Source organism: Aptenodytes patagonicus, chromosome 7 (genome assembly GCF_965638725.1).
Source record: "Aptenodytes patagonicus chromosome 7, bAptPat1.pri.cur, whole genome shotgun sequence".
In the NCBI taxonomy this organism is placed as follows: Eukaryota; Metazoa; Chordata; class Aves; order Sphenisciformes; family Spheniscidae; genus Aptenodytes; species Aptenodytes patagonicus.
In genome coordinates this window covers 67,181,971-67,204,157 of record NC_134955.1, presented here as the reverse complement: position 1 = coordinate 67,204,157, position 22,187 = coordinate 67,181,971, and the positions used below count along the sequence as shown (strand labels likewise).

General features: G+C 51.8%; 2 protein-coding genes across 8 annotated transcripts in view; one reads left to right on the top strand and one right to left on the bottom strand.

Annotated features, from left to right (window-relative positions):
- DAAM1 (dishevelled associated activator of morphogenesis 1) overlaps nt 1-10,382 on the top strand; it is a 97,816-nt gene extending 87,434 nt beyond the window's left edge. For all 7 annotated transcript variants that reach the window (XM_076345663.1, XM_076345668.1, XM_076345667.1 and 4 more), the window contains 6 exons: nt 219-387; nt 1,154-1,261; nt 3,395-3,455; nt 4,089-4,220; nt 6,924-7,094; nt 7,542-10,382. In XM_076345663.1, the coding sequence (XP_076201778.1) occupies nt 219-387; nt 1,154-1,261; nt 3,395-3,455; nt 4,089-4,220; nt 6,924-7,094; nt 7,542-7,751 (851 nt within the window). In that variant the 3' untranslated portion in view covers nt 7,752-10,382. The remainder of the gene's footprint in view (nt 1-218; nt 388-1,153; nt 1,262-3,394; nt 3,456-4,088; nt 4,221-6,923; nt 7,095-7,541) is intronic.
- An 8,502-nt stretch (nt 10,383-18,884) lies between these two features.
- On the bottom strand, nt 18,885-21,505 carry GPR135 (G protein-coupled receptor 135). The gene has a single exon (XM_076345660.1). The coding sequence runs from the start codon at nt 21,503-21,505 to the stop codon at nt 20,228-20,230; it is 1,278 nt and encodes a 425-aa protein (XP_076201775.1). The 3' UTR covers nt 18,885-20,227.
- Nucleotides 21,506-22,187: the final 682 nt, after the last annotated feature.

Genomic DNA, 22,187 nt, shown 5'->3' with positions numbered 1-22,187 from the left:
AGACTTGCTAAGGTCGCTGAGGGACTCTGTGCCAGCACGGGGAATGTTTGTAGGAAGAGCATCCCTCCGTGCCAGGGCGAACCTGGTGTGCGTGGAGGTTGCAGTGATGCAGGGGAAGAGAGGGAGCTGGTGGTCACTCTTTGGCCATGGGGGCACCAAAGGGGGGTCCGGTGTGCTGTCGTGGCAGGGGGTAACGTCCTGCACCTCTCTGCTTTCAGCCATCCGCGCCGGCTCCAAGGCGGTGCTGCAGAGCAGCAGCCTCCAGCAGCTGCTGGAGGTGGTCCTGGCCTTCGGGAACTACATGAACAAAGGCCAGAGGGGCAACGCTTTCGGGTTTAAGATCTCCAGCCTCAACAAGATCGCGGACACCAAGTCCAGCATTGACAAGTGAGCAGGCCCTGCTCTCGTCCTCGGTAGCGTCCATGGCCCCCGGGATGCTGGGGGAACGGAGGGATCGTTAGCGTTGCCTCTGGGACGTGGGTAGGTGGGAGCGGTCCCCTCCCTCCTGCCGCCTCATCTGGCACATCCAATGATGCAATTGTCCATTTTTGGAGCAGGACAGATTTCGAGGGAAGCCGAGCTGCAGATCACCATGGGGATCGATGGGGGCTTTCCCTCCTGGGCTGGCTAAATGGCAGCCAAGGCTGATTCGGAGGATCATCCTCCAAATGCTTTTTCCCCCCTTTGAGAAGCCAAGAGCCGTCATGCTATGGCACAGTGGCCGGAGGAGGTGTCCTAGGGGTTCCTCTCCACAGGAACCCCCTCTGCACCGCCCCCAAGCTGCCACAGGCGTCGCCTGATTCACTCTCCCCCACCGAGCCCCGTGCACAGAGCAAGAGAGGCTGAGTCAGGTCTCAAACCTGCCTGGTCTCATCCATCAGTAAAGACAATGGAGGACGGGAGCAGTGATGCTCAAGTCACCTCCCCTGGTTCCCTCCTGTGGAGGGCCCTTGCGTTCAGGGACCAGGCTGCTCTGCACTGTGGCTGTGCATGGGACAGACCCATCCCATGTCCCCAGACAGGCAGCGAGCATCATCCTTGCAGAAATCCCAAAATAGTTCATTACCAGGGTTGGGATTTAACCAGGGTTTTTGACTGAGCTCTTGGCTCCCCATGGTGCCGCCATGCTGACCTCACCACTCCTCTCTCCTAGGAACATCACCCTTCTGCACTATCTCATCACTATCGTTGAAAAGAAATATCCCAAAGTCCTCCGCCTGCACGAGGAGCTGCGAGACATCCCGCAGGCAGCCAAAGTCAAGTAAGCAGGGATTTAGGTGGCGCTTAGGAAGCACCGGGAGTGCCTCTCCCCTCGCTTCAGCCTGCCTTTCCGTGTTGCCCTCCTGTGCTCACCCTCCCGGCCGGACCCTGGCCGCTGGGCTGGGCCCTGTGCTGTGGCCACGCTGGCCCAAGAACAGCCCGGGAGGCAGGAGCAAACATCACCTGGTGGCTTTAAATCTCAGCCCTTGCAGCAAAGGGCTGCAAGCCTCCGACCGCGAGGGAGGGGAGCTGCTTGGAGCAGCCGTTTCCTGTTGTTATCTCACCACAGAAGCATTTAATTAATTTCTAATGGTACGTTAAGTAATCCGGGAGGAAGCGGTTGCGGTGTGGCTGCAGATAAAGGGCAGCTGTTTATCTGCATGTGGTGGGGAGGCTTTGCCTGCAGTGCAGGCAGGACTGGGCAGCGGTGCGAGGGGCTCACCTGCCTCTGGGTCCTGTCTGGCCCTTGTTTTGCCACCAACATGGAGTTTCTGGTGTCTGCAGCAAGCTTTTAAACCCTGCCTGCCTCCCGGTGACCTGTTCGGAGCAGGCTGCTGCCGTCTCTTTGCCAGCGGAGGCCCCCGTTCAGCAAAGCCCTTAAACACATGCTGAACTTTTAAGTGCAGGAGGAATCTGCTATTGCTCTGCAAAGCCCTCAAGTATGTGCTGAAGTCCCTCTGAAATCAATGAGGCTCTGTTTCGGTTTTAAAGTTCAGCAGGAGCTTACGGGCTTTGCTGCTTTGGGGACCTGAGCAGCAAAGATCACACGTTTCTGCAGTGAGCATGCATTCGTGTTAGCCGTGGACATGAAAAGGGCCTGAAACTGCACCTTTTTAGAGAGGGGATGACAAATATGCACGGAGTTTACGGCGGCTCAAGGGTCTTTCAAGTTTCAAAGTGCTCTTGTAGCAATAGTGGCTTCCCTGCGGAAGATCTGTAACGTGCAAAGCAAGCATTCTCACGTTAAAAATGTAAAATAATTGTCAGCCATAGGGATTAAACAAAGTGACAAGACAAATCTTGGCATGCGAGGAGGAGTGTGTGGCTGCTGCACTGGTAGGCATTGGCTGAGGACATGGTTGAGCAGGGCACGCTCCCTTGCCGGTGCAGGCTCCTGCTTTCTCATGCTCATGTATCTGCAGCTGTTGTACAGATACACGTATGGGAAAGAAAAAGTCTGCATAGAGGGTTTTTCCCCCCCCTAAACTTTATCATTTTGCTCTAAACTGGACACCATATGTAATATTTGGGTTTGGTCCAATATAGAGTGAAACCAAAAAGTTTCTAAAGCTCTGGAAAACCCTAAATTCCCCCCAGCCCTGCAGCTGTGAAGCAAAATGCCGCCTCTGTCAATCCCACCACTAGTAATGAACTGCTGGAGCACAGGATTCCCAAAACTGCATTTTCCCAGACTAAACCTGCCAGGAACACTTGCCCCGTGACCCGACGTCAGCATTTCCAGGGACCCCAGCCCTAGGACAGACACCCCTGGAAAGAAGTCAAGCCTGTGGTCATCGAGTCTTTGTGAGAAAACTTCCACTCAGATGTAGTGGTAGAAACCCATAAGCACTTGAACTTGACGCTCATCGGGGGCGTGAGCCTTGTGTAAACACAGTCAGAGCCAGACGTGATGATTTTTTTTTATTTCTCTATATTTGGGTTGTCTCCCTTTATGAAAGCCTTGCTGCTCAGAAGGATGCTTTGCATGGCATTCACCTAACCATGGTTCCCTGAAAAATTGTCCGCTGTGCAATGGGACAACAAGCCTATCTTCTGCTGGCCCTCGAGAGGGGGAGAGAAATCTGTGCCCAACAAAACCCTCTCCTGAGCTCTCCTTTTGCTTGGAGAAGTCTGGAGGCTGCTGAGCTTGCTAAGCCTGCACAGTCCCCTTGATTAAAAATACAGAAAAGTGCTTTGCTTTAAAACAAGCAACTGCAGCCACTTTGAGATGCGTGGCTGTCCTAGCTTAGAGGCTGTCAGCCCTATTTGCTGCTCGAAACATGCTGGTCTGCAAACAGGAGGCAATGTGTGCAGTGCTGGGGTCTTTTCAGTGGAAAAACACGGTCGAGTTGGTCGGAGAGCTGTAGAATTTGCTGGGGAAGGCTGAAAATTAACATCCTGCCATTTCCAACAGCATGACCGAGCTGGAGAAAGAAATAAATACTCTGAGGAGCGGCCTGAGAGCGGTGGAGACTGTAAGTATTATTTAAATCAAATATAGTCCAGCCGTGGCATCCCTCCTTAGGGAGGCAGGCGAGGGAGCTCCCACCAAAGCTGCTTTTATCTCACATCCTGGAGATCTGTTTGTCTTTCCTTCCTGCCCTGCACGTGCGCCTGTCCTCTTAGGGCTGTTTTGGCACCGAAGTTACTGTATGTGGTTAGGCACGTGTGTGGTTTATATCTAATACACCAAGGGAGGCTGAGTAAGTTTAGTGATGATGCCCGTGGAGGACCTGTGATGTGCCGAGGGGTCTCTCTTTGGCTGTAAAACCGCAGCGGGCTGGGGTTTGGGCTGAGGAGCGCTTCTGCAGCCTGGCTGGAGTGGTGATGAAATGGTGGAGGTATCCCGAAGGACTCGCTGTCTTGCTAAATTATGCTGCTTCCACCGTCTCTCCTGCAGGATTTGGCCTTAAAAGCGTACTGCAGGCATGATATTGTAAAACGGGGTAATCCATGGTCTCGCTCATGGCAGGAGGGAGCAGCGGTGGCGGTGCAGCCAGTACCCATGGCACTGATGCAGGCACACCCAACGGCACTACCGGAGGCCGATGGTATTTGTGTCCCTCATCAGCCAGGGCCTGACCAGATTTACATTTTTTTCCCCAAAGGAGCTGGACTTCCAGAAGTCTCAGGTTCAGCAAACAGGTGACAAGTTTGTGTCTGTCGTCAGCCAGTTCATCACATTAGCCAGCTTCAGCTTCTCGGATGTCGAAGATCTTCTGATGGAAGCAAAAGAGCTGGTAAGGTCTTTGAGATCTGGGTAGCGTTTCAGCCTTTCCTCCAGCCAACAGGAGAGGGGTGGTCCTGGCCTTCCCAGAGCACATGCTGTGTGTTAACATCTCAGATACCTCCCCCACGAGATCATGCGAGTGTCTTGCTGAGACCCTGACATGAGAAAGGTGCTGGGCTGTTCTTCATGGTTTGTTTGGAGTGGGTGGGTGGGTACATCCCTGTCTGTCCCCAGGGCCTTTTTCCTGCTCCACAACCCAACATGCCAGGGGATCACACGTCAGGCCAACAGACTGCTTCTGGGACGCAAGATATGCTATACAAAGCTATGAGATACCTGTCTATCTTTTGGAAGTGCAAGGCAGGGGCTAGCCATGTGGGAGTTGTGTCCATCAGGGGAGGAGATGATAGGTCATTTGTGAGGATCTGAGTTTTGGTGAAGAGCTTTCACTCAAGCCTAGAGGGCTTGCTTTGCTTTCCATGTCTTACAACGGAAAAATCCCAGTTTTGGTGGCTTTAGAGTTAGGAGTGTGGCAGCTGGGGCATCTTGGCCAATGAAGGCCAAAGGTGGCAAGAAAGCAGGCCGTTCTGCCTGGTGTTGATGGAAGAGGAGGAAAAAATGCAACCAGGCCTTCAGGCTGGACATGAGGTCACCCAGAGGTTGATATCAGAGACAACCCAGGCTGTCCGAGTGACCCCACTTCTATAGGGCAAAATAACATCTGATGTGTAACTTTGGTCTGAGACCTGCGCAGCTCTTCTCTCCAGAGAAGAGGGAGAGGAGCTCAGTGACATGAATTGAGGCCAACTTCAGACCTGGTTAGAGAAGCTACTTAAAAGGTTCGCCTTGCCCAGAGTAATGCCTTGGTGAGTGCTTCGCAGTCACATGTAATGACCTCTTGCCATGTTGTCCTTTTCTCCCTACCAGGCTGGTTTAAATGTCGGCAAAGGGGTGGCCGTTGGCTGACATCTGTGATTCCCAAGCACCTTTTGCTTCCCCTCTTCCAGCAAAGGGGCACACAGCTGGTTTCCATTTCCTCCAAGAACAGTCCTCCAGTGTCTCCTCCCTGGCCTGGCCTTCACCTTGATTGAAGTGGCAGGGAGATAGTCCAGCACAGGCCATTTTAGAGGTCCCATCCTTGTCCCATGAGCTACCTCTCCAAAGACAAGTTACCAAGTGTCACCACCTCCTTCTCCCTGCTTGTGCCAATGTCCAATTGGCACTGTCCTTCAGACCATCCACCCATGCTTGAACATTATGATTGACCATTGCCTCCCTGAGGCCATGGCTAACCCAGGCCACCCTTTTAAACTGTTGATGGTAACCTGGCAGATCTTGCCTGCAGTGAGTTAGGACTGTGGAGATGGTGACAAATGTTCTGCAAACTGTGTCGTCTTCTGCTGACTTGGCTGGATCTGGAGGAGAAGGTCTGGTTGTGGTCCCCAGAGCCCACTGAAGTCCACTCTGAAGCAATGCGCAGCTGTTCCCATGATTATTGGACAGGATGGGCTGTGCAAAGTGCACCAGCTCTTCGCTTTTTAAACACGTGTCCAGATTCAAGTTGTGTTACTGGTTTCTCTTAGGAAAGCAGAAATATCATTGTTTTATAAACTTTATATTCTGCAAAGATAACATTTTCAGCCTTTCCCCCCTACCAGAATCTCCTGTAACATGGCAGAGAATTTAATATCTTGATGAAAATCAACAAGAATAACCTCAATTATTTTGACTTATATAGTGGCACCTCTCAGATTCCTCCCTGCATCTTGAAGTGCTAAGTCTCTTAAGTAAACAAAGAAATAAAAATGCGCTAAATGTCTTTTGAAGAGCCTGGGGCACCCCTGCAAATAAAGCTAAATCATACCGGCAGGCTTTAAAAATGTTCCTCTCGGTCTACCCAGCAAAATCAAAGCAACTAATAAATCTGTTTATGCTTTGATTTTGTTTTTCTTTTCTTTTAAGCGTGCTTATCTCCAGAACGTGCCATCACAATTTTAACAAACTTTCTGTGCACAAAGAGTTTCCTTCAAACTGGAAGTGAGAACAAAGGATGTCAGTCCCAAGGACAACTCACGGGCTCCTTGGGGACCAGGACGCATCGGCAGATCATGGATGTCCTGTCCTGACCTTTGCTACAGCCTCATTCGACTCCGTTATATTAATGGTGTGCAAACAGCACGAAAGGCCGGAAAACTCCCTATTTCCCTACCCAGGGCTGTGCCTGAGCTCGGGCAGAAATGTCTTTTAGAAGTTTCACCAACACATTTGGTTTCAATAGCAGAGCATGTGGCAATGATAAATAATACCCCAAAAATACTTCAAAGAAAAACTTAAAAGTGCGAGTTTCCCTTCCCCTGCCGTGTTTACTATTAGTTTTATGTCTTCGGTCCCACAATATTTTGCTTCCTTGTTTTTACTGCTGCTTAGTTAATAAAGTTGAGCTGGGGCGGGGGGAGGCTCGGCAGAGCCAGAGGCGAGAAGGGCAGAGGGGGCTCGGGACTGATCCAGGTTGGCTCTTACAGGGCAGCAGGTAAAACATCAGATGATTTATTTCATGTTCAAGTCAAGGCTTGATGAAGCAAAGCCCTGCTCTCCTCCGTGGCCGCTGGAAGTGTTTCTCTCTGTTCCATCTGGTCGAAGGCTTCCCATGGGGGGTTTCGCCGGTGCGGTGGGCATCTCCAAAACTGACGGACCCCTGTCTTCTCTCTCCCAGTTTTCCAAGGCTGTGAAGCACTTTGGAGAAGACACGGACAAGATGCAGCCTGACGAGTTCTTTGGCATCTTCGACCAGTTCCTTCAAGCTGTGACCGAGGCCAAGCAGGAGAACGAGAACATGAGGAGGAGGAAGGAGGAGGAGGAGCGCCGGGCGCGCATGGAGGCACAGGTGAGCAGGCACCAGCAAGTGCAGCAGCACCCCCAGGGCACCTGGGGATGGCAGCCGTGCCGTGCTGTCCCCATGGTGGCCATCGTGGCCCGGGGAGCACTGAAGACTGGGCAAGGAGCTTCTGTGCTCTTAGACCCACTGGCTTTTCACTGTTGATTGCTTAATTAACTAATGGCCTTGGGTTGGTGAGATCTTGGAGCTAAAACGTGCAGCAGAGCTGGTGCTGCCTGTGGGCTGCTGTGACCCACCAGCAGCAGCCATGGGGCTGTGGACCTCAGCCCATGGGTTGTGTCAATAACCCTGACCAGCTCTCGCGTGCTAAGCACCAGGGTGGGAAACCGCTCTTGTTTCATGAGTTTGGGGGTCACCACGCATGTGTTGGGCACCCCCACAACCACCTGCATGAGAGTGAGATGTCTCCTTTTCCCCCTCCGCCATGGCACGTAGCTGAAGGAGCAGCGGGAGCGGGAGCGCAAGGCGAGGAAGGCGAAGGAGAGCGGGGAGGAAGGCGGCGAGTTCGACGACCTCGTCTCGGCCCTGCGCTCGGGCGAAGTCTTCGACAAGGACCTCTCCAAACTGAAGCGCAATCGCAAGCGCATCACCAACCAGCTGGCCGACAGCGGCCGCGAGAGGCCCGTCACCAAGCTCAACTTCTGAAAAACAAACAACAACAAAACCCAGCAAAAACCACGGGTTAGTCTTTTTGAAGTGGCTAGGGGTTTTTTTTATTTCCGTTACACTGCCTTGCGATTCAAAGCGAAACAGTGGCACGCTCTTTCTCCCCGCAGGCCAGTGTGTGTGTGTATATATACTGTGTATATAGTCGGGTCGGGGGCGCGGATGGAGGTGCCTGGGCAGCCCACCTTGATGGGTGCCAGCGCCACCTCCTCCCCACCGACCCACTCTGAAAAGTAGTTCTCCCCATGCACAAGCACAATGCCGCGGCCGCGGAGCAAGAGGGGACCCAATCCAGAGACGCCAGCGGTCCCCGTGGTCCCCAAAGGCAATGGGAAGCCGCTCCCCGCCACTCTCCTGCTCGGATCCCCCCAGGCCGTTTGCGGGGGATGCCTTGCGCACAAGCCGAGCGGTTTAAAGAAGAAAAGAAAAAAAACAAAGTTGACTGAACTTTAATCCGTTGGTTGTTTTTTTCCTCGTTGTGATTATTCCAAAAAACTCGCAGATCCGTGCTTTCGCGCTGGTTCCCGAGCTCGGCGCCGTGGGCGCTCCCGGTGATGCTCTTCCCGTCATCCTTGGGAAACGCTCTTTTTCCTCTTACCACCACCTTGCTAAAGGAAAAAGTTTACCCCAAAGTGCTTATCGCTCTAACACCACACAGATGTATTTATACTTTTATAACGTTTTCTGGCCCGAGATGGTGGGAAAGGTCGGTTCTCGGAGGAGACGAAGAGCATAAACTTTTGAGTTGTAATTTTTATTCTTGCTTTCTGTTCAATGGGACAAACTGTATCCTCTGTAAAGGTGGGTCAGGACCGAAGGTCTCTGATATACAAAGGGGCTGGTGCAAAACCCGCCAGCTTTCACCCACCTTCTTTTCTCTTTTCTTTATCGGACACACAGAAGCAGCGATGCCAAGAAACGCTCGTCTCTTAGCCAGGGCCTTTTTCGACTGGTTTGCTGTTTGTTGTCATTGCAAATTTTAAGCAGAACTACCTGTCAAATGTCAGTCCAAAAAAAGACAAAAAAAAATAATAAAAATAATTCAAAGCTCTCAGGGAGTAATAATTTAAAGGTTTAGAAAATTAAGAATTGGAGAATAAAAAGTAACCACCATTAACATATTAACATTTCTATTCTTAAATTATGCTGAGTATATAGAGGACTGTTACTTTTTACTTTTATTTATTTGTGGTGTGTTTTTTAAGAAAACAAAACAAAACCTTTTTATACCACCAATACTTTTGTGATCCTTTTGTTTGTTTGTTTGTTCTTTTTCCTGTGGAGAGATGAGTTTGTCCCTGTTGCACTAGATATTAACACTATTTGAAATAAGGTTGGTTTGGTTTTTTTTTTTGTCAGATAATCGGTATTACTGGTGGGGTATGGGATGTCAGTTAACTATATGTACTGTATAGCAAAAGTGCTGTTTAAACTAATTTGTATAAAAAAATATGGTTCTAAGCACCTGAAGGCCGCGGGGTCTGCGTGCTGAGTGAAAGCTGTGAAATCTCTCTCTAACCAGAGTTGTCAAGAGCTGTGGTTTTACCATTTTGTTCTTCTCTTCATTGCAACTTTTGACGCACTGTAGATTTAAAAAGAAAAAAAAAAAAAAGACAAAAAAAAAAAAAAGACTTTCTGAGTAGCATTTAAAGCAGTAATAAATAAAGCAGGTAAGCGCAAAAAAAAGTCCAGCACCGCGTATCCAAGCAGCTGCAAAACCTGCAGATTATGTTCAAAGGTGGAGTTAAGCACTTTGCTTTAAGAAGGAGGGGGAAATAAAGACAAAAGGTAATGATAATACTATTCCTTAACTAAAGTGCCTCTATTTATATTTTTTATTTATGGCTGAAAAAATGGGGCTGATACAATTGAGGGAATGGACTTTGGGGGAAATTTAAAATATTAAAAAAAGAAGGGAAAAAAAAGTTTAAAAAAAAAAAAAGTCTGGCCTCTGATGGTTTAAGGAATGGTTGGTCACACGTGTTTAATTCGAAAGGCGGTGGGAGTCGGAAAGGGCGGTCGCCTCCCGGGGTCCCTGGGTGCGGGGCTCGGCCGCCAGCACCCACCCCCGGCTCCTGCCTCCGCGACCCCAGTGCCACATTAGGACCTTTCCTGACAGATTTCCTCTTGCCCTTCCAAACCTGTTTGGTTTTGGGTTTTTTTTTTTTACCTTGTTTTACAACAGCCTCATTACCAGGCTGAGTTTGCCATTTCTTTGTTTTCTTTCCAAAAAAAAAAAAAAAAAAAGAGAAAAAATATTATATCTCTATAAATAAATACAAAGGCTGTGTGCAGGTAATTCCATGTGCCATTGTCGAAAACTACTTTAGATTGGTGCTGGTGTAAGTAGCCACTCTTTTCTCTTGGGTGTGTATTTTAAAGATTATTTTTTTTTTTTAATAATGCCAAAAAGGAAAAAAAAATTCCATAATAATTTGTAAACTGAAGTATATGTCTTAGACCTTATTAGCTTCATAGTGATCAAGGTAGTCTGTTAGGTGCAAGGATGTTAGTAGTCTTAGCTAGCAGGAGATGCTGTGTAATGTTACGAGACTGTACATTTTCTAAGACGGCAATATGCAATAAAGAAAAACGGTTTCGGTGAGTGTACATGGCAGAGCCACGAGTTATTTTGGGGGGAAAAAAAATGGGATGTTTGGGGATTGAGACAGGTGTTGAAGAAAAGGCCCTCCGCGGGTTGCTCTTTTTCGGGTGTATTGGCAGTCATTGCTGGGGTTGGCTGATAACCCCACTTCACCGCTTTCCTGCGGGCTGGGTTTTAGGGGATCGGGGGGTTTTCCACCCTCCTGGCTCGCAGCATCCTCATGGTCGCCCACTTGTGGGCTCTGAAATGCCTCCCAGTTAGCGACCCCATTCATTTCTCTCCGCTGCGTTGTTGCTAATGCCTGTTCTCACCTTGGTGACCGGCTTTTCTAGGAGCCTGCATTGAGGCAGCCGCCAGTTTTGCATCGCGGGATCGGATCATCTCCCTTTCTCCAGCTGACGGAGCCGAGCCGGTGCTGGCTGGGCTGGCCAGCGTGCCTCTAGCCAAGCCTACCTAGACACACCAGAGATGTTTTCTTGGCAGTAGCCCAAACCCCTCTTGGCCTATTCACGCTCACCATTGCCTTTCCCGCACACATTTCCATCTGGGCTCTGTGTTATTTTTCTTCTTCTTCCGATGCTTTTTGCATTCAGTGACCTTTGCAGCACCCAGCATCCCCAGACCCCGCTGCCCTTAGCGACGGGAGCACCTGTATCTTGCTCAGACCCATACGCTTCCCCCATCGATCAGGGCTTTCCCCAGTATAACCAGGAAGACGGCACCGAGCCAGCACAGATGGGGCGTCTAACACGTCCCTGGGCTTGTTGGGGCTTCCTTTGGTGCGATCCCACCCAGCGTTGGGGCTGGCAGACACGGCAGCTTTCTCCTATTTATATCCCATGGCCGGTGTTTTCTACCACAGAGCATATTTATGACCCAGCGTTGGTCAGATTCGGGCCGGTGGGGAGCGCGGGGCGGTGGTGAAGAGCACGGCTACCATTGCAGCGCCCGGCGGTCGGGTGGGCTGGTGATGCCATGCGAAAGCAGCCCTGGGCTGCGTAGTGAAAGGACCCAAGCAAAAGGGGAATGGCTTCAGCTGCTCTTCCGTTCATAAATCCCTGTGTCCCCAGCACAGGGGTGCTCTGGGGTGCATCCATAAATGGATGTGAACAAGCCAGCCAAACCCTACAACCCGATGAGGACCTGAAATTCTGGTTGATGGCAGATTGCAGGTTCCCTGGCCCACACCAGTGTGTGACACAGGACGGTCCCCAGGACGGGGACGGGGTGGCGGTGGGAGATGTGAGCAAGGACAGGGCATAGCTTTTTATTCAACCAAGATATTTGAGGGGAAAAAAAGCCTAGTAATGTGCAAGCTTCCTAGCCTGTAAACCGCTCCTCAGGGCTGAAATAGCAGCATCTATGGCTTAAGAACATAAATTCAAGATACAACATTTGTCATCCCAGAGGAAAGGGGCCTGGGGCAGGCACTGTGCTGGACTGGCACGGCTGTGCTGTGTGAGCCCATGTCACCAGGAACTCATGTCCACTGATGGCCTGGCTGTCTGGGTTTTCATCTGAAAAAGGGCTTCTGTGCCCCAAATCCTGGCTGCTCCCTCCAGTTAAAGCCATGAGGAGGGTGTGCTGGATGGGCCAAACCTGCCCAGACCTGCCGGTGCCAGGGGAGCTGCCAGGCATGGCGCTCCCAGAGGAATTGCCCCATGGGGCCACCCGGGTTGGTGGCACCAAACCTGCTGATCCAGCCTTGGCTGTGCTCCACTCCAGCCCGGCGGCTTTCCCTGTTGCCGAAGGCTGGGGCGACTGGGAGTCCCACCGGAGCGAGGAGTGTCAGGTGTCATCTCCCACACTCAACCTGTTATCCTTGGCATCACGCCCCGGCTTGGAAAAGATGAGCCAAGAGGTTGGGGTGATGACCTGATGCAGACACAGCATTGCATGCAAAACTCAGCTCAGCAAGTAGGGCAGACACAGCCTGACGGGCAGACACCAGGCTCCCAGCCCCACTGGCAGCACTGCTGCTCTGGTGCCACTGGCAAGGGGTCGCAGGGTGTCGGGTCAGCGGGAGCTTGCTGGACTTCATGTCCAAAAATATTTATTTACTCCCAAGGGAGGGTACAATGGGACCGATGGATCTGTCAGGCTTTGACATCCCTCCTGGAGACCCTCGGGAAAGGGTAAGCAAAGCGGGGACACTGCCAGTCCTGCTCCCACCTGTGTTGCGGCTGGACCTGGCTCTGTCCCCGATGCCAGTGCCTATGTCACAGCTCAAGCAGATGTTCTGGGGTAAAATTGCACTTTGCCAACATCATGATCTCGCACAGCCCAATCACCAGATCTGTGGCCCTTGTGCAGGGCTGGCACTGCTGGAGCACCCCAGGAACAGGCTCATCCCTCAATGCAGAGACCAGCGTAGCAATAAAACCCCATAAAAGCACCTGGGTATTTCCGTACCAGCCTGTGCTGTGGGGTGAACGTGCCCTTCAAGCTGTGCTTTTTTTTTTGGGGGGGGGGGGGGCGGAGAGGCCAAGCTGACACGAAGGCTGATGGGTGAAGGAGGGAGGCTGTGAGCCAGCACCATCCCCGTCCCCATCCCCTCTGCTGCAGCAAATCCTGCAGACATCTCCCCTGTGAGCTCTCTCCCTGGCATTTCTCAGGGTCCTGCAATACATGCATGTGAAAAGGAGAGTTCTGCATTTTAATCAGAGGTACTCTGACCTGAAACCTCTGAGCATTTTCTATTATTTTTAGCCTTAAACCAGGCTTGATGAGTATGTGCAGGTGAGCCAGGGAGAAAGCCGGGAGCCTGTGCTGCCAGGCCCCAGCAGAGCCTCAGGAAAGGCAGCACCACCATCTGCTGGCACTTTCCTGACTTCATGGTTTTAGCGCTGTCTTGAGTATAAAATCAATCCTGCCTCTTGCTTTCCTCTGCCAGATCTCTACTGTGGTCTGAAAAGTTCAGTGTTCTCTGGCTGTGGAACAGTCAAAATGCTAAATTTTATATTTAAGTTTCTCCCAACATAGTTGAGGAGGGATAATTTTAATTCTATCCATCATAATTCAAGTCAAATAGCCAAAGGTCACAACATGTGGCTTCGCTGCGACTTTCGGCACTGCCTGAGCTTCAGGTTGGTGCACTCTGTATGTGCGGATGCAGGCAACACAAATGCATGTACGTGTAAGATAAACTAACCCAAAATACTTTCATGGGTCATCTGAACTTACCACCATGGCTTTTGAAATCAAAGAATGCTCCACTCCACTACAGTCCACCCCAGGACTTGTCCTGACGCTAGGGTCTGTGTTGGAAGCCTCCTAAGTGCAGGCTCCCCTTGCTAAAACCCAGCTTTCCTTGCGCTCTGTTGTCATGTTGCATGAACTCGACGTTAAGGTGGAGTTTCCCAGTTCCCAGGGCAGCTCTGTGAAGATAAGTCATTGAATTGTCATTTTTCCTTTACTTTCTTTACCAGCCCGTATTCCAGCTTTTGCTCACGTGCCCATGCTCTCAGTTCAGCCGTGGCTCTGCAGGAGGGGTAGGACACAGTCACTGTGTATTTCGGCAACGGCAAGCAGAGCTGCTCTAAACCAGGATTATCCTGGGCACCACAACAGCAAGTTTGGAGGACATGGGACAGCCAAACATAGCTATGCTCCTGCTGCCTAACCCATCCCTTGGGCTTTCCAGGACGCTGCTGTAAGCAAAGCCGGGCTGGCATGGTGCCTACGAATTTCCCCGGGCTTTGAGCGCCGCGGGGTACCGGGAGCTTTTCCATCTGCTTGAATTTGCACTTGTGTATGTTCACATGGATTTACTTTGCCAAGCTCTGTACAGAGCATCCCCTGGGCTGAAGGAAAGGTGAGGAAGCCCCAGCCATGCGCTTTGCCCAGCTCCCAACCTCTGCCTGGGACCCTTTTTACTGTGAAATCAGAGTGTGAAGCACCCAGGCAAGACCTAGTTTCTACGGCAAATCTTTCCAATTTAATAGCAGGGGGCGATTACCATTTGAGTTACATTTTCTGGAAAGAATCCACAATTCAGATACTTTATTCAAAACTTGACATGACCTCAGGGATGGTATATTATCAAATGTTCTGTAAAATGCACCAGACTGAGCACAGCAGCCACAGGCACAGGTCAGGGAGGATCACAAGTGCCACGGCACATTAGATTTCACTGGAGAAATAAGTGACCTGGTTACTCAGAGCATTTTTTTTTTCCCTGATGCCGAGATTAGTTCAGAGTATGTTGCAAGGTCGGGTAAGCACATTACATTTATGTGGTTGTAAGGGAATTGCTGGGTGAGAGATTTAAGAGAAATTTATCTTGCTGCTTTTGTCCACATCTATGACCCTGAGGGTTTTTAATTTGTAGGACTCATGCAGGGGGTTTCGTTCCTCACCAGCTGCAGCACCAGCATCTCCCCAGCTGCCCTCCACCGTGGTGGGGTGGGCTAGCATGGTGCTAGCTGTCAGCCTTGCCTAGGAGCCAGCCCAGTGCCCATGGGCAGCCCCAACCTGGGGACAATTTCCACCTGCTCGGAGTGTGCACACTTCAGTGAAGCCCTCTGGTCAAGCCCCCGAGCATAAATCTACGTGTTTAAGCCTGCACATCAGTACTGCTGGCAGAAGCAGGTAGAGAGATTCCTGCTGCCTTCAGCCAGACTTGCTCCAGCCCCTGGGAGAAGCAGAGATGTTACTCCAGATGCAGAAGGGCAGTGCTGAATATTTCCACTCCCGATCTCCACCCCGGGAGCTGAGGAGTGCTGGCTTCCTAAGTGACCTCCCCAAAGTCACCCCCGCTGCACCTTTCTGCTTCTCCTTATGGTGGGGTCAAGGAGGAGCGCGTGTCCCCATATTTGAAGGGAAAGCACCCACAACATGTGAAGCACTGAGGTTTGCAAATGCCTTTAACTTCAGTGCACACAAGAATAAAAACCCCTCTGAGAAAAGGTGCAATCTTCTTTTCAGAGCAAAGCTTTAAAAGAACCTTTTTTCAGTTTGTGAATCTCTCTACATGCTCCCTTGTTTATTAGTTTCTGAGCTGACTATGGAAGAGCTAAGGTTGAAAATAGTTTATAAAGGCAAGGATAATGGATGCATAAAATTAAGGAGCTCAAGTATTTGGAAATTGCTCCCCAATCTGTTTTGTGGGCTTCTGCCAGGGCTTGCCTTTTTGAAACCAGCTGAACCTGGAGGAGCTCAGTGCCAGCGAGACAAGAAATAGCACAAATAACAAATGGCTCCTCTCAGAGCGAATTTACCTCCTCTGCTGAATCATAGCTAGATCCAGCTCATCTTTCATGATCATCCCAGAAGCCTGTGGGCACGTTGGTGTGCTGCCTCACCCAGGACAAACAGCCCGAGCAAAGCTTCAGGGCTTGATTGCTGCCTGAGCAGCAAGTACCAGCACAGCCCCTCCAGTTGGGGTAACAAGATGAGCGCAACGATCCCTGCAGAAAACACATGGATTGTTCTTCAGTTGCAACTATTACAGATTGCACTAGAAGAGCCTGGGTGTAAGGCTCAGCCAAAAACCCGCCTCTGAGGTGTGTGGAGCTGAGCACAGAGTGGCAATGCCTACAGTGATGGGGACAGGAGCAGGGCACGGCTGCCACCTCCCCAGGACAGAAATGCTGGAAGGTGTCACCACCTGCCTTCCTTCTGGCACAGATGCCTGACGAGGAGGGGGTCTTTGCGAGTGAACCCAGTGCAGGATCTGACCCCCAGCGCACATCATGTTGTGCCAGTATTCCCTTTGCCTTTGAGTCCCCCTTGCTAAATTTCCTCTGGCTTCGGTCACAGCCTCATGGGGTCTTCTTGGCTGAGCAGATCATCCATCACTCTCCAGCCAGACTAATGCAGGCCCTGATGTTGTGCCCTGGGGTTTCTGCTACTTTCACTTTTATTTCCCCAGTGACTCATCCATTTTATGCCACCAAGAGGGATTTACAGTCTCTCTTTCCACGTCACTTTTCCTCCTGCTTCTCACAGTGGTGATTTCCCAGGAAAAAATACCTAGAAAAGCAGAGCTGTTCCCCAGGCACTTCAGCTGGGGTGAATGTAGATGCTTCAAGACTCAGGCAGTGTGCTGCCAGCAGCACGGCATTAGCAACCCATTGCTCCTTTGCAAATTGGGAACAGCAAGAGGGCTGGCCATGGTATGGGTAGCACCTCGTCCTCCCACATCCAGCCCCAGTGAAGCCACTGGGACTCACCCTGCTGATCCTGGCAAGCTCCCGGCTTGCAGCAGCAGAGCAGCACAGCGCAGCTAGGCATGGGGTCACCCAAGCCTGGATCCCATTGTGGGTTACTCCTGCAGGATTTGGGACCATTTTATTCTTCTGGTGCTTAGTTACTACCTTGTGCCTGTGTAATGCTTTGCAAGCAGATCTAGAGGCTCGCCCATTTATTATTAATAATCAGTCACCATATAAAAATACAAATGCAGCTAGAAGGAAGAGGCAGCTCTGCTGCTGAACCAAGCGCCCTGCCAGCATCAGGACTGATCTCACCAGGCATCCAGGCTGCAGCTTTTGCAGCTCTGGAGAGAATGCAGCACAGACGTTAGTCAGCATTGCACAAAATGTCACTTTTCTGATGTGCTTTCCAAATTACTCATTTCGGCCTCTATGACAAACCTTCCAAAGAGCAGCATGTGTTGAGTTTAACAACAACTACTGAATCCATCTTTGAAACCAGGTTTCAGAGAGGTACACTTAGAGCTTGCACTGCATTGGTCACAACCCTTGCTCTGAATGTTTTTATTTGGGACGTGGCAGTCCCGAGGGCAGAGTGGTTGATCTCATTAACAGAAGGAGGCTTTTCTTAGGATCATTAGCGGAAAAGCTGTGCTGGCTGCTCAGATCTCTGCTGGCATCTACTGGATATGCAAACCAACACCAGTGCTGAAAGAGAAGCGGGGATGGGGGATCTCATTCACGTGAGCTATTCCAGTTCTGGTGATTATTGTCAGCTAATACAGCCCATCAGGCTGCCACTTATAAACTGTTAATTGTTCATACTTCGTAACTTATGCACAAAGCATTTGCTTTGAACCCAGACTTCATCTAGAGATTAGGAAGGGAGCAGAAAATAATGACTTGAATGAATCTGATGATCAAATCAATGGCAAAACTACCACTGACACCAGTTGGACCAGTACCTTTTAAAGCGCTTTTCATTCATCAAGACTTAATGTTTCCCTCCTAAGACATATCAGTGCCATGTGTATCATTGCCAAATAGTATGGCACTCTTAAACTGAGGGTAAGTATGCTGGAAAGTAGACAAGGGACTGAAGAGCCCAAGGACTAATGTTTAGATTTGGCTTTGACTAATGCCACTGGTATCCAGGGCTGAACTGGTCTTCATATCATGGGAACTGCTCTCTCTCTTATGCCTAATATCCTGCACTGAATCACTCACGTGATTTTTGAATTGGGGTGCTACAAAGCATCCCAACGTCCTTCACAGAGCCTTTCTGTAAATGAGATTGCTGTTTGCCTTGCATCCAGGCTCATCTCAAGGGAGGAAGAAGGAAAGAAGTATTGCAGAGCCATGGCTGGAGGGTTGGAGCCTCAAAGCTAGTTTTGCAGTGTCTAAACCCTCGGTGTCTTGCTACCTTCTGAACTCCTCTTCAGCCCAAAGAAAGAGGATCTCAAAGTGGGCTGACACCAGCATGGGCATGTAAGAGGTGTGGAGCTGGTGTCCGCAGAAAGGCTTGGCCAGGAGCCACCTCCTGCAATGTTTTCTTACCCGGGAACAAGCAGCTGCGACCATGGGCAGAGCTTTCAGAGCTAGGTTTAAAACAGCGAGGTAACCCTCAGGTCTCCTTCTCCTGGATGAACCTATGGACTGTGGCTACAACTCATGGAGAAATGTCCCTTCTGGGAAGGAAGAACCGTGCGGGTTTTCTTTGCTATCTATCTACTGGATCGCAGTTGAATTTTTCTATAGCTAATACAAGAGTCAATGACTACTGGGACTCAGGCAAAAGCTCTTGAAACTGTTTCAAACATCAGAGCACTCTCTGTACGGCAAATTAGCCTGCACCAATCTCCTTGTTACCACCTGCCAGCTACCTAGGTAAGAGTTAAATCTAATCTCATCATTCACAACCACCTCTTTCACTGTACACTAGCCATACCTTGCTGCGGAAGGGCAGGTATTCAAGAAATTCCTGTCCCACCTTTCTAACAAGTCACTAGTGTTCACTCGCTGTCAAACAGCTTCTGTGAAAAGCTGTGGTTTTTCTGTACAGCTTCTCTCTGAAACAGTATGAATACACTGCTCAACTTGCAAAATCCAGGATCTGCAGGGCAAAGTATCAGTGCTGAGAAGTAGTCAAGGGTCAAATATTTTCCCCGTGGACTTCAGGAGCATCACAGAATGAAATTACATTAATGCTCACAGCAAGAAAAACGGCTGCGTTAAAGTTTCACGAACAATTAGGTCTCTCTCTACGATCATTCATCTAGCAATTTTTTACAGAAGTTCCCTTCTCAAAGCTGGGCTGAGAATGATGCCAGGCTGAGACACTTAAATCTCCTGCATAAAAGACAATTTATTTCTTGTCTCACTTACAAAATAATGATAGTATGTTCACTTGGGTCACAAACAGTTGAAAAAGCCAGTAAAACAGTAACATTGTATTTTTAAAGCCTGTACAAGGAAAAACACTGCCTGTCTTTCACATTTAACTCTGGCAAAGATAAAGGATTTCTGATTCAAAATACTAATTTAAGGCTTTAGGCCTTTGGACAAAAAAATTATACTGATAAATTCATATGAATTTATGCCTTGCAATCGCACTTCCATCGTGTTATTTTCCTTTTTTTCAATGGCAAACAGAGCTGTTTTTTAAATATTATACTCCAGATGGATTGCTGCTATCAATACAACACTATCTGTTCTCTGCATATACACATTTTCACATGCTTAAGAGCACACAAAGAGTGCATGGTATTGCTTTACCTCTCCTTTCAGATACTCACCTCTCTCGCACGGCTCCTCTAAACATGGTTAAACTCTTAGAGATGTGAGACACTTCGGATCAGCCCAAAAAGAAAACGCACACCTTGTTCACAAACTCGGTGATACCATAGTCTACACCCATACCCTTTTCCTCAGTCTGTCTGAAGAACTCTCATTTCTCATATTCATAGTATTTTAAGCTGACTGTACCTGCAAAAAAAAAAAAGAAAAGGCTGCTGAAATTCTGACAACTGAGGTTTCATCTTCCTTTCCTTCCCTCCCGGTATCATACATCTTCCCTGTCACAATTGCTGTTTTGTTATGCTTGGGAGTTTGGAAAAAAAAAAAATCATCTTAATAGATCGCTTTTTTAGCCTGTCCTACACTCTATGACTTTCTATCAGCACTTCCACATATAACGGGTTAAAGCAGCATTTCCTGCCATGATGCGGTTTTCACAGTGTGGTGTTTTCAGAGTGTCTTCCAGCTGCCAGAGCTCAGCTTCCAGTTGCTTTTTTGGCACTTAACAAACAGCTCACACCGTCAGTCGGTTTGGGCTGTATTTGTGCGTCTGTCTCTTAGCTTCACTGTGGCACTTTCTGCAGGACTGGAGCAAACACTGTTTCATTCTTGCAGTCAAACTCTTGTGCTGACTGGGTTCAGCGCCTATCACCAGTGCATCAGGCCTGCTAAAAGGGAAGGGGCACTCCCTTTCCCCGTGGATCTCTCGCTGATCGCAGACTGGATCGCCAAACCAGGGCTTGCACGATGGAGAAGAAATCACACTGTGGCTCACGCAGTCCCATCTCTCCGATTTCCTGGTAGTCTGGCTGCAAAGGGCTCCAAGCACCAGGGCTCCCCGCATTTCCTCAGGGAGACAGCCCCAGGACCCAAAGCCTCCATCCCGCACCCTGATCCCTTCAGAGGCTGGTGTTGACGGTATCCGCTTTGGCCTGTACGGCGGCCTCAGAGATGGTGTCTGGCTGCCCATCTCGACAGAAGAGGACGGCGGGGTTCTTGCAGGCCCACATGGCCACCTCTCCCCCGCTCGCCGGGCTGGAGGAGGACAGGGCACTGCCTGGGGGGCCGCTGTGCCGGTTGACATAGCGCTCCCGGACGCGGTCAGCCCGGCTCTGGGGCTCCGGCCGGTAGCCTGGGGCCGACAGGTACGCTGCCACGTTGTTTCTAGTCCTGTAGCCGCCCTCACGGCTGCGCCGCAGCAGCACGGAGATGTTGGGGTTGCGGGCGGCGTAGATGAGGGGGTTGATGGCACCATTGGCCCAGGCCATCCCACTGGCCACGGCGTCCATGGTGGGCGAGAAGGGCAGGTGGCCAGCGGCAGCAGCCAGCCCCAGGATGCAGTAGGGCCCCCAGCAGCAGATGATGGAGACGATCATGATGAGGACGGTGGTGGCCGTGCGCATCTCCCCGTAGGCCCGCAGCAGGTGCCCGTAGGTGGTGAGGGGCCGCACACGGCTCTCGGCCAGCCGCACCGCCCGGCAGATGTTGTAGTGGCAGAAGCACATGAGAGCGAAGGGCAGGAGGTAGCAGAGCACGATGAGGGCCGCGCCGTAGGGCGGCCCCAGCCGGGAGGAGCCCCAGGGCAGCACGTAGATGCAGCGGTAGGCCCCGGGCCGGGCTTCTCGCCGCCCCTCGCCCGCCAGCCCATACCAGGGTCCGGCCAGGGCCAGGGCGGCCAGCCAGACGGCGGCCAGGAGCTGAGCGGCACGGCGGCGGCCCATCTTGTGTCGGGGCTGGCGGACGATGGCGCAGTAGCGGTCGAAGGAGAGGAGGGCCATGGTGAGGGTGGCAGCGATGCCCAGCCCGGCGTGCAGGGCGGCGCTGGCCAGGCAGAGGCGCTGCCCGAAGAGCCAGGCGCCGGGTGGGCGGCTGAGCAGGCTGAGGAAGGCCAGGGGCAGGCAGAGCAGGGCGCCCAGCAGCTCCGACAGCGACAGCGACAGCACGAAGGCGTTGGTGACCGTGCGGAGCTGCCGGTGCCGGGCGATCACCAGCACCACCGCCCCGTTGCCCAGCGCCGAGATGGCGAAGATGAGCAGCAGCGCCAGCGCCTGCGAGGCCAGCGCCGCCGCAGACCACCCCGCCGCCCCCGCCGCCGCCGCCCCGCCGCTCTCGTTGCCGCCGCCGCCGCGGGAGAGGTTGCCCGGCACTGCCGCCGCCGGCTCCATGCGCAGCCTCATGCCCCGGCCCGCTCGGCGGCTGCAGAGGCGCTGCCCGCCCGCCGCCGCGCTCCCCGCCCGCGCCGGGCCGCCGGCCCCGCCAGGCGCTGACGTCGCCCGGCCGCCGTTGCCCGGGGAACCGGCCCGGCCCGCCCGCCCCGCGGCCCGGAGGCGGGGGAGCGGCGCCCCCACAGCCGAACAGCGGGGCCGGGAGACCCCGGCCATCACGGCCAGGCTGGGGACAGGGACCCCTCCCTTCACCCCACACCGGCATCGTCCCCATCCCAGAGTCGGGGACGGGTCCCCACTGCCCCTCTCCCCGCAGGACCCCTCTCCCCTCACAGCCCCTCTCCCCGCACAGCCCCCCTCCCCTCCTGGCTGCTCTCCCCTCACAGCCCTCTCCCCACAAGGCCCCTCTCCCCTCACAGCCCTCTCCCGACAGGGCCCCTCTCCCCACACAGCCCTGCAGCCCATCACGAAGGGGCAGGGGCCAGCTACCCCCAGACACTCCGGCAGAGGCCGGGACCACCCCCCCCACTCTCCGGGCTGGGATCTCACAAGCTGAGGGGTTGAGGGGTCAGGCCAGGGACACCCACATGGGCAGCAGGACCCTGGCCCCTCGCTCTCAGCCATGCTGGAGCTGCCTGTCCCTACGTCAAAAATTTCTTAGGGATGGGGATAGTGAATAGATAATGAAGGCTGC

Bases quoted from the DNA above. Each gene is read 5' to 3' on its own strand.
- GPR135 (XM_076345660.1), bottom strand. From the start codon at position 21,505: ATGAGGCTGCGCATGGAGCCGGCGGCGGCAGTGCCGGGCAACCTCTCC.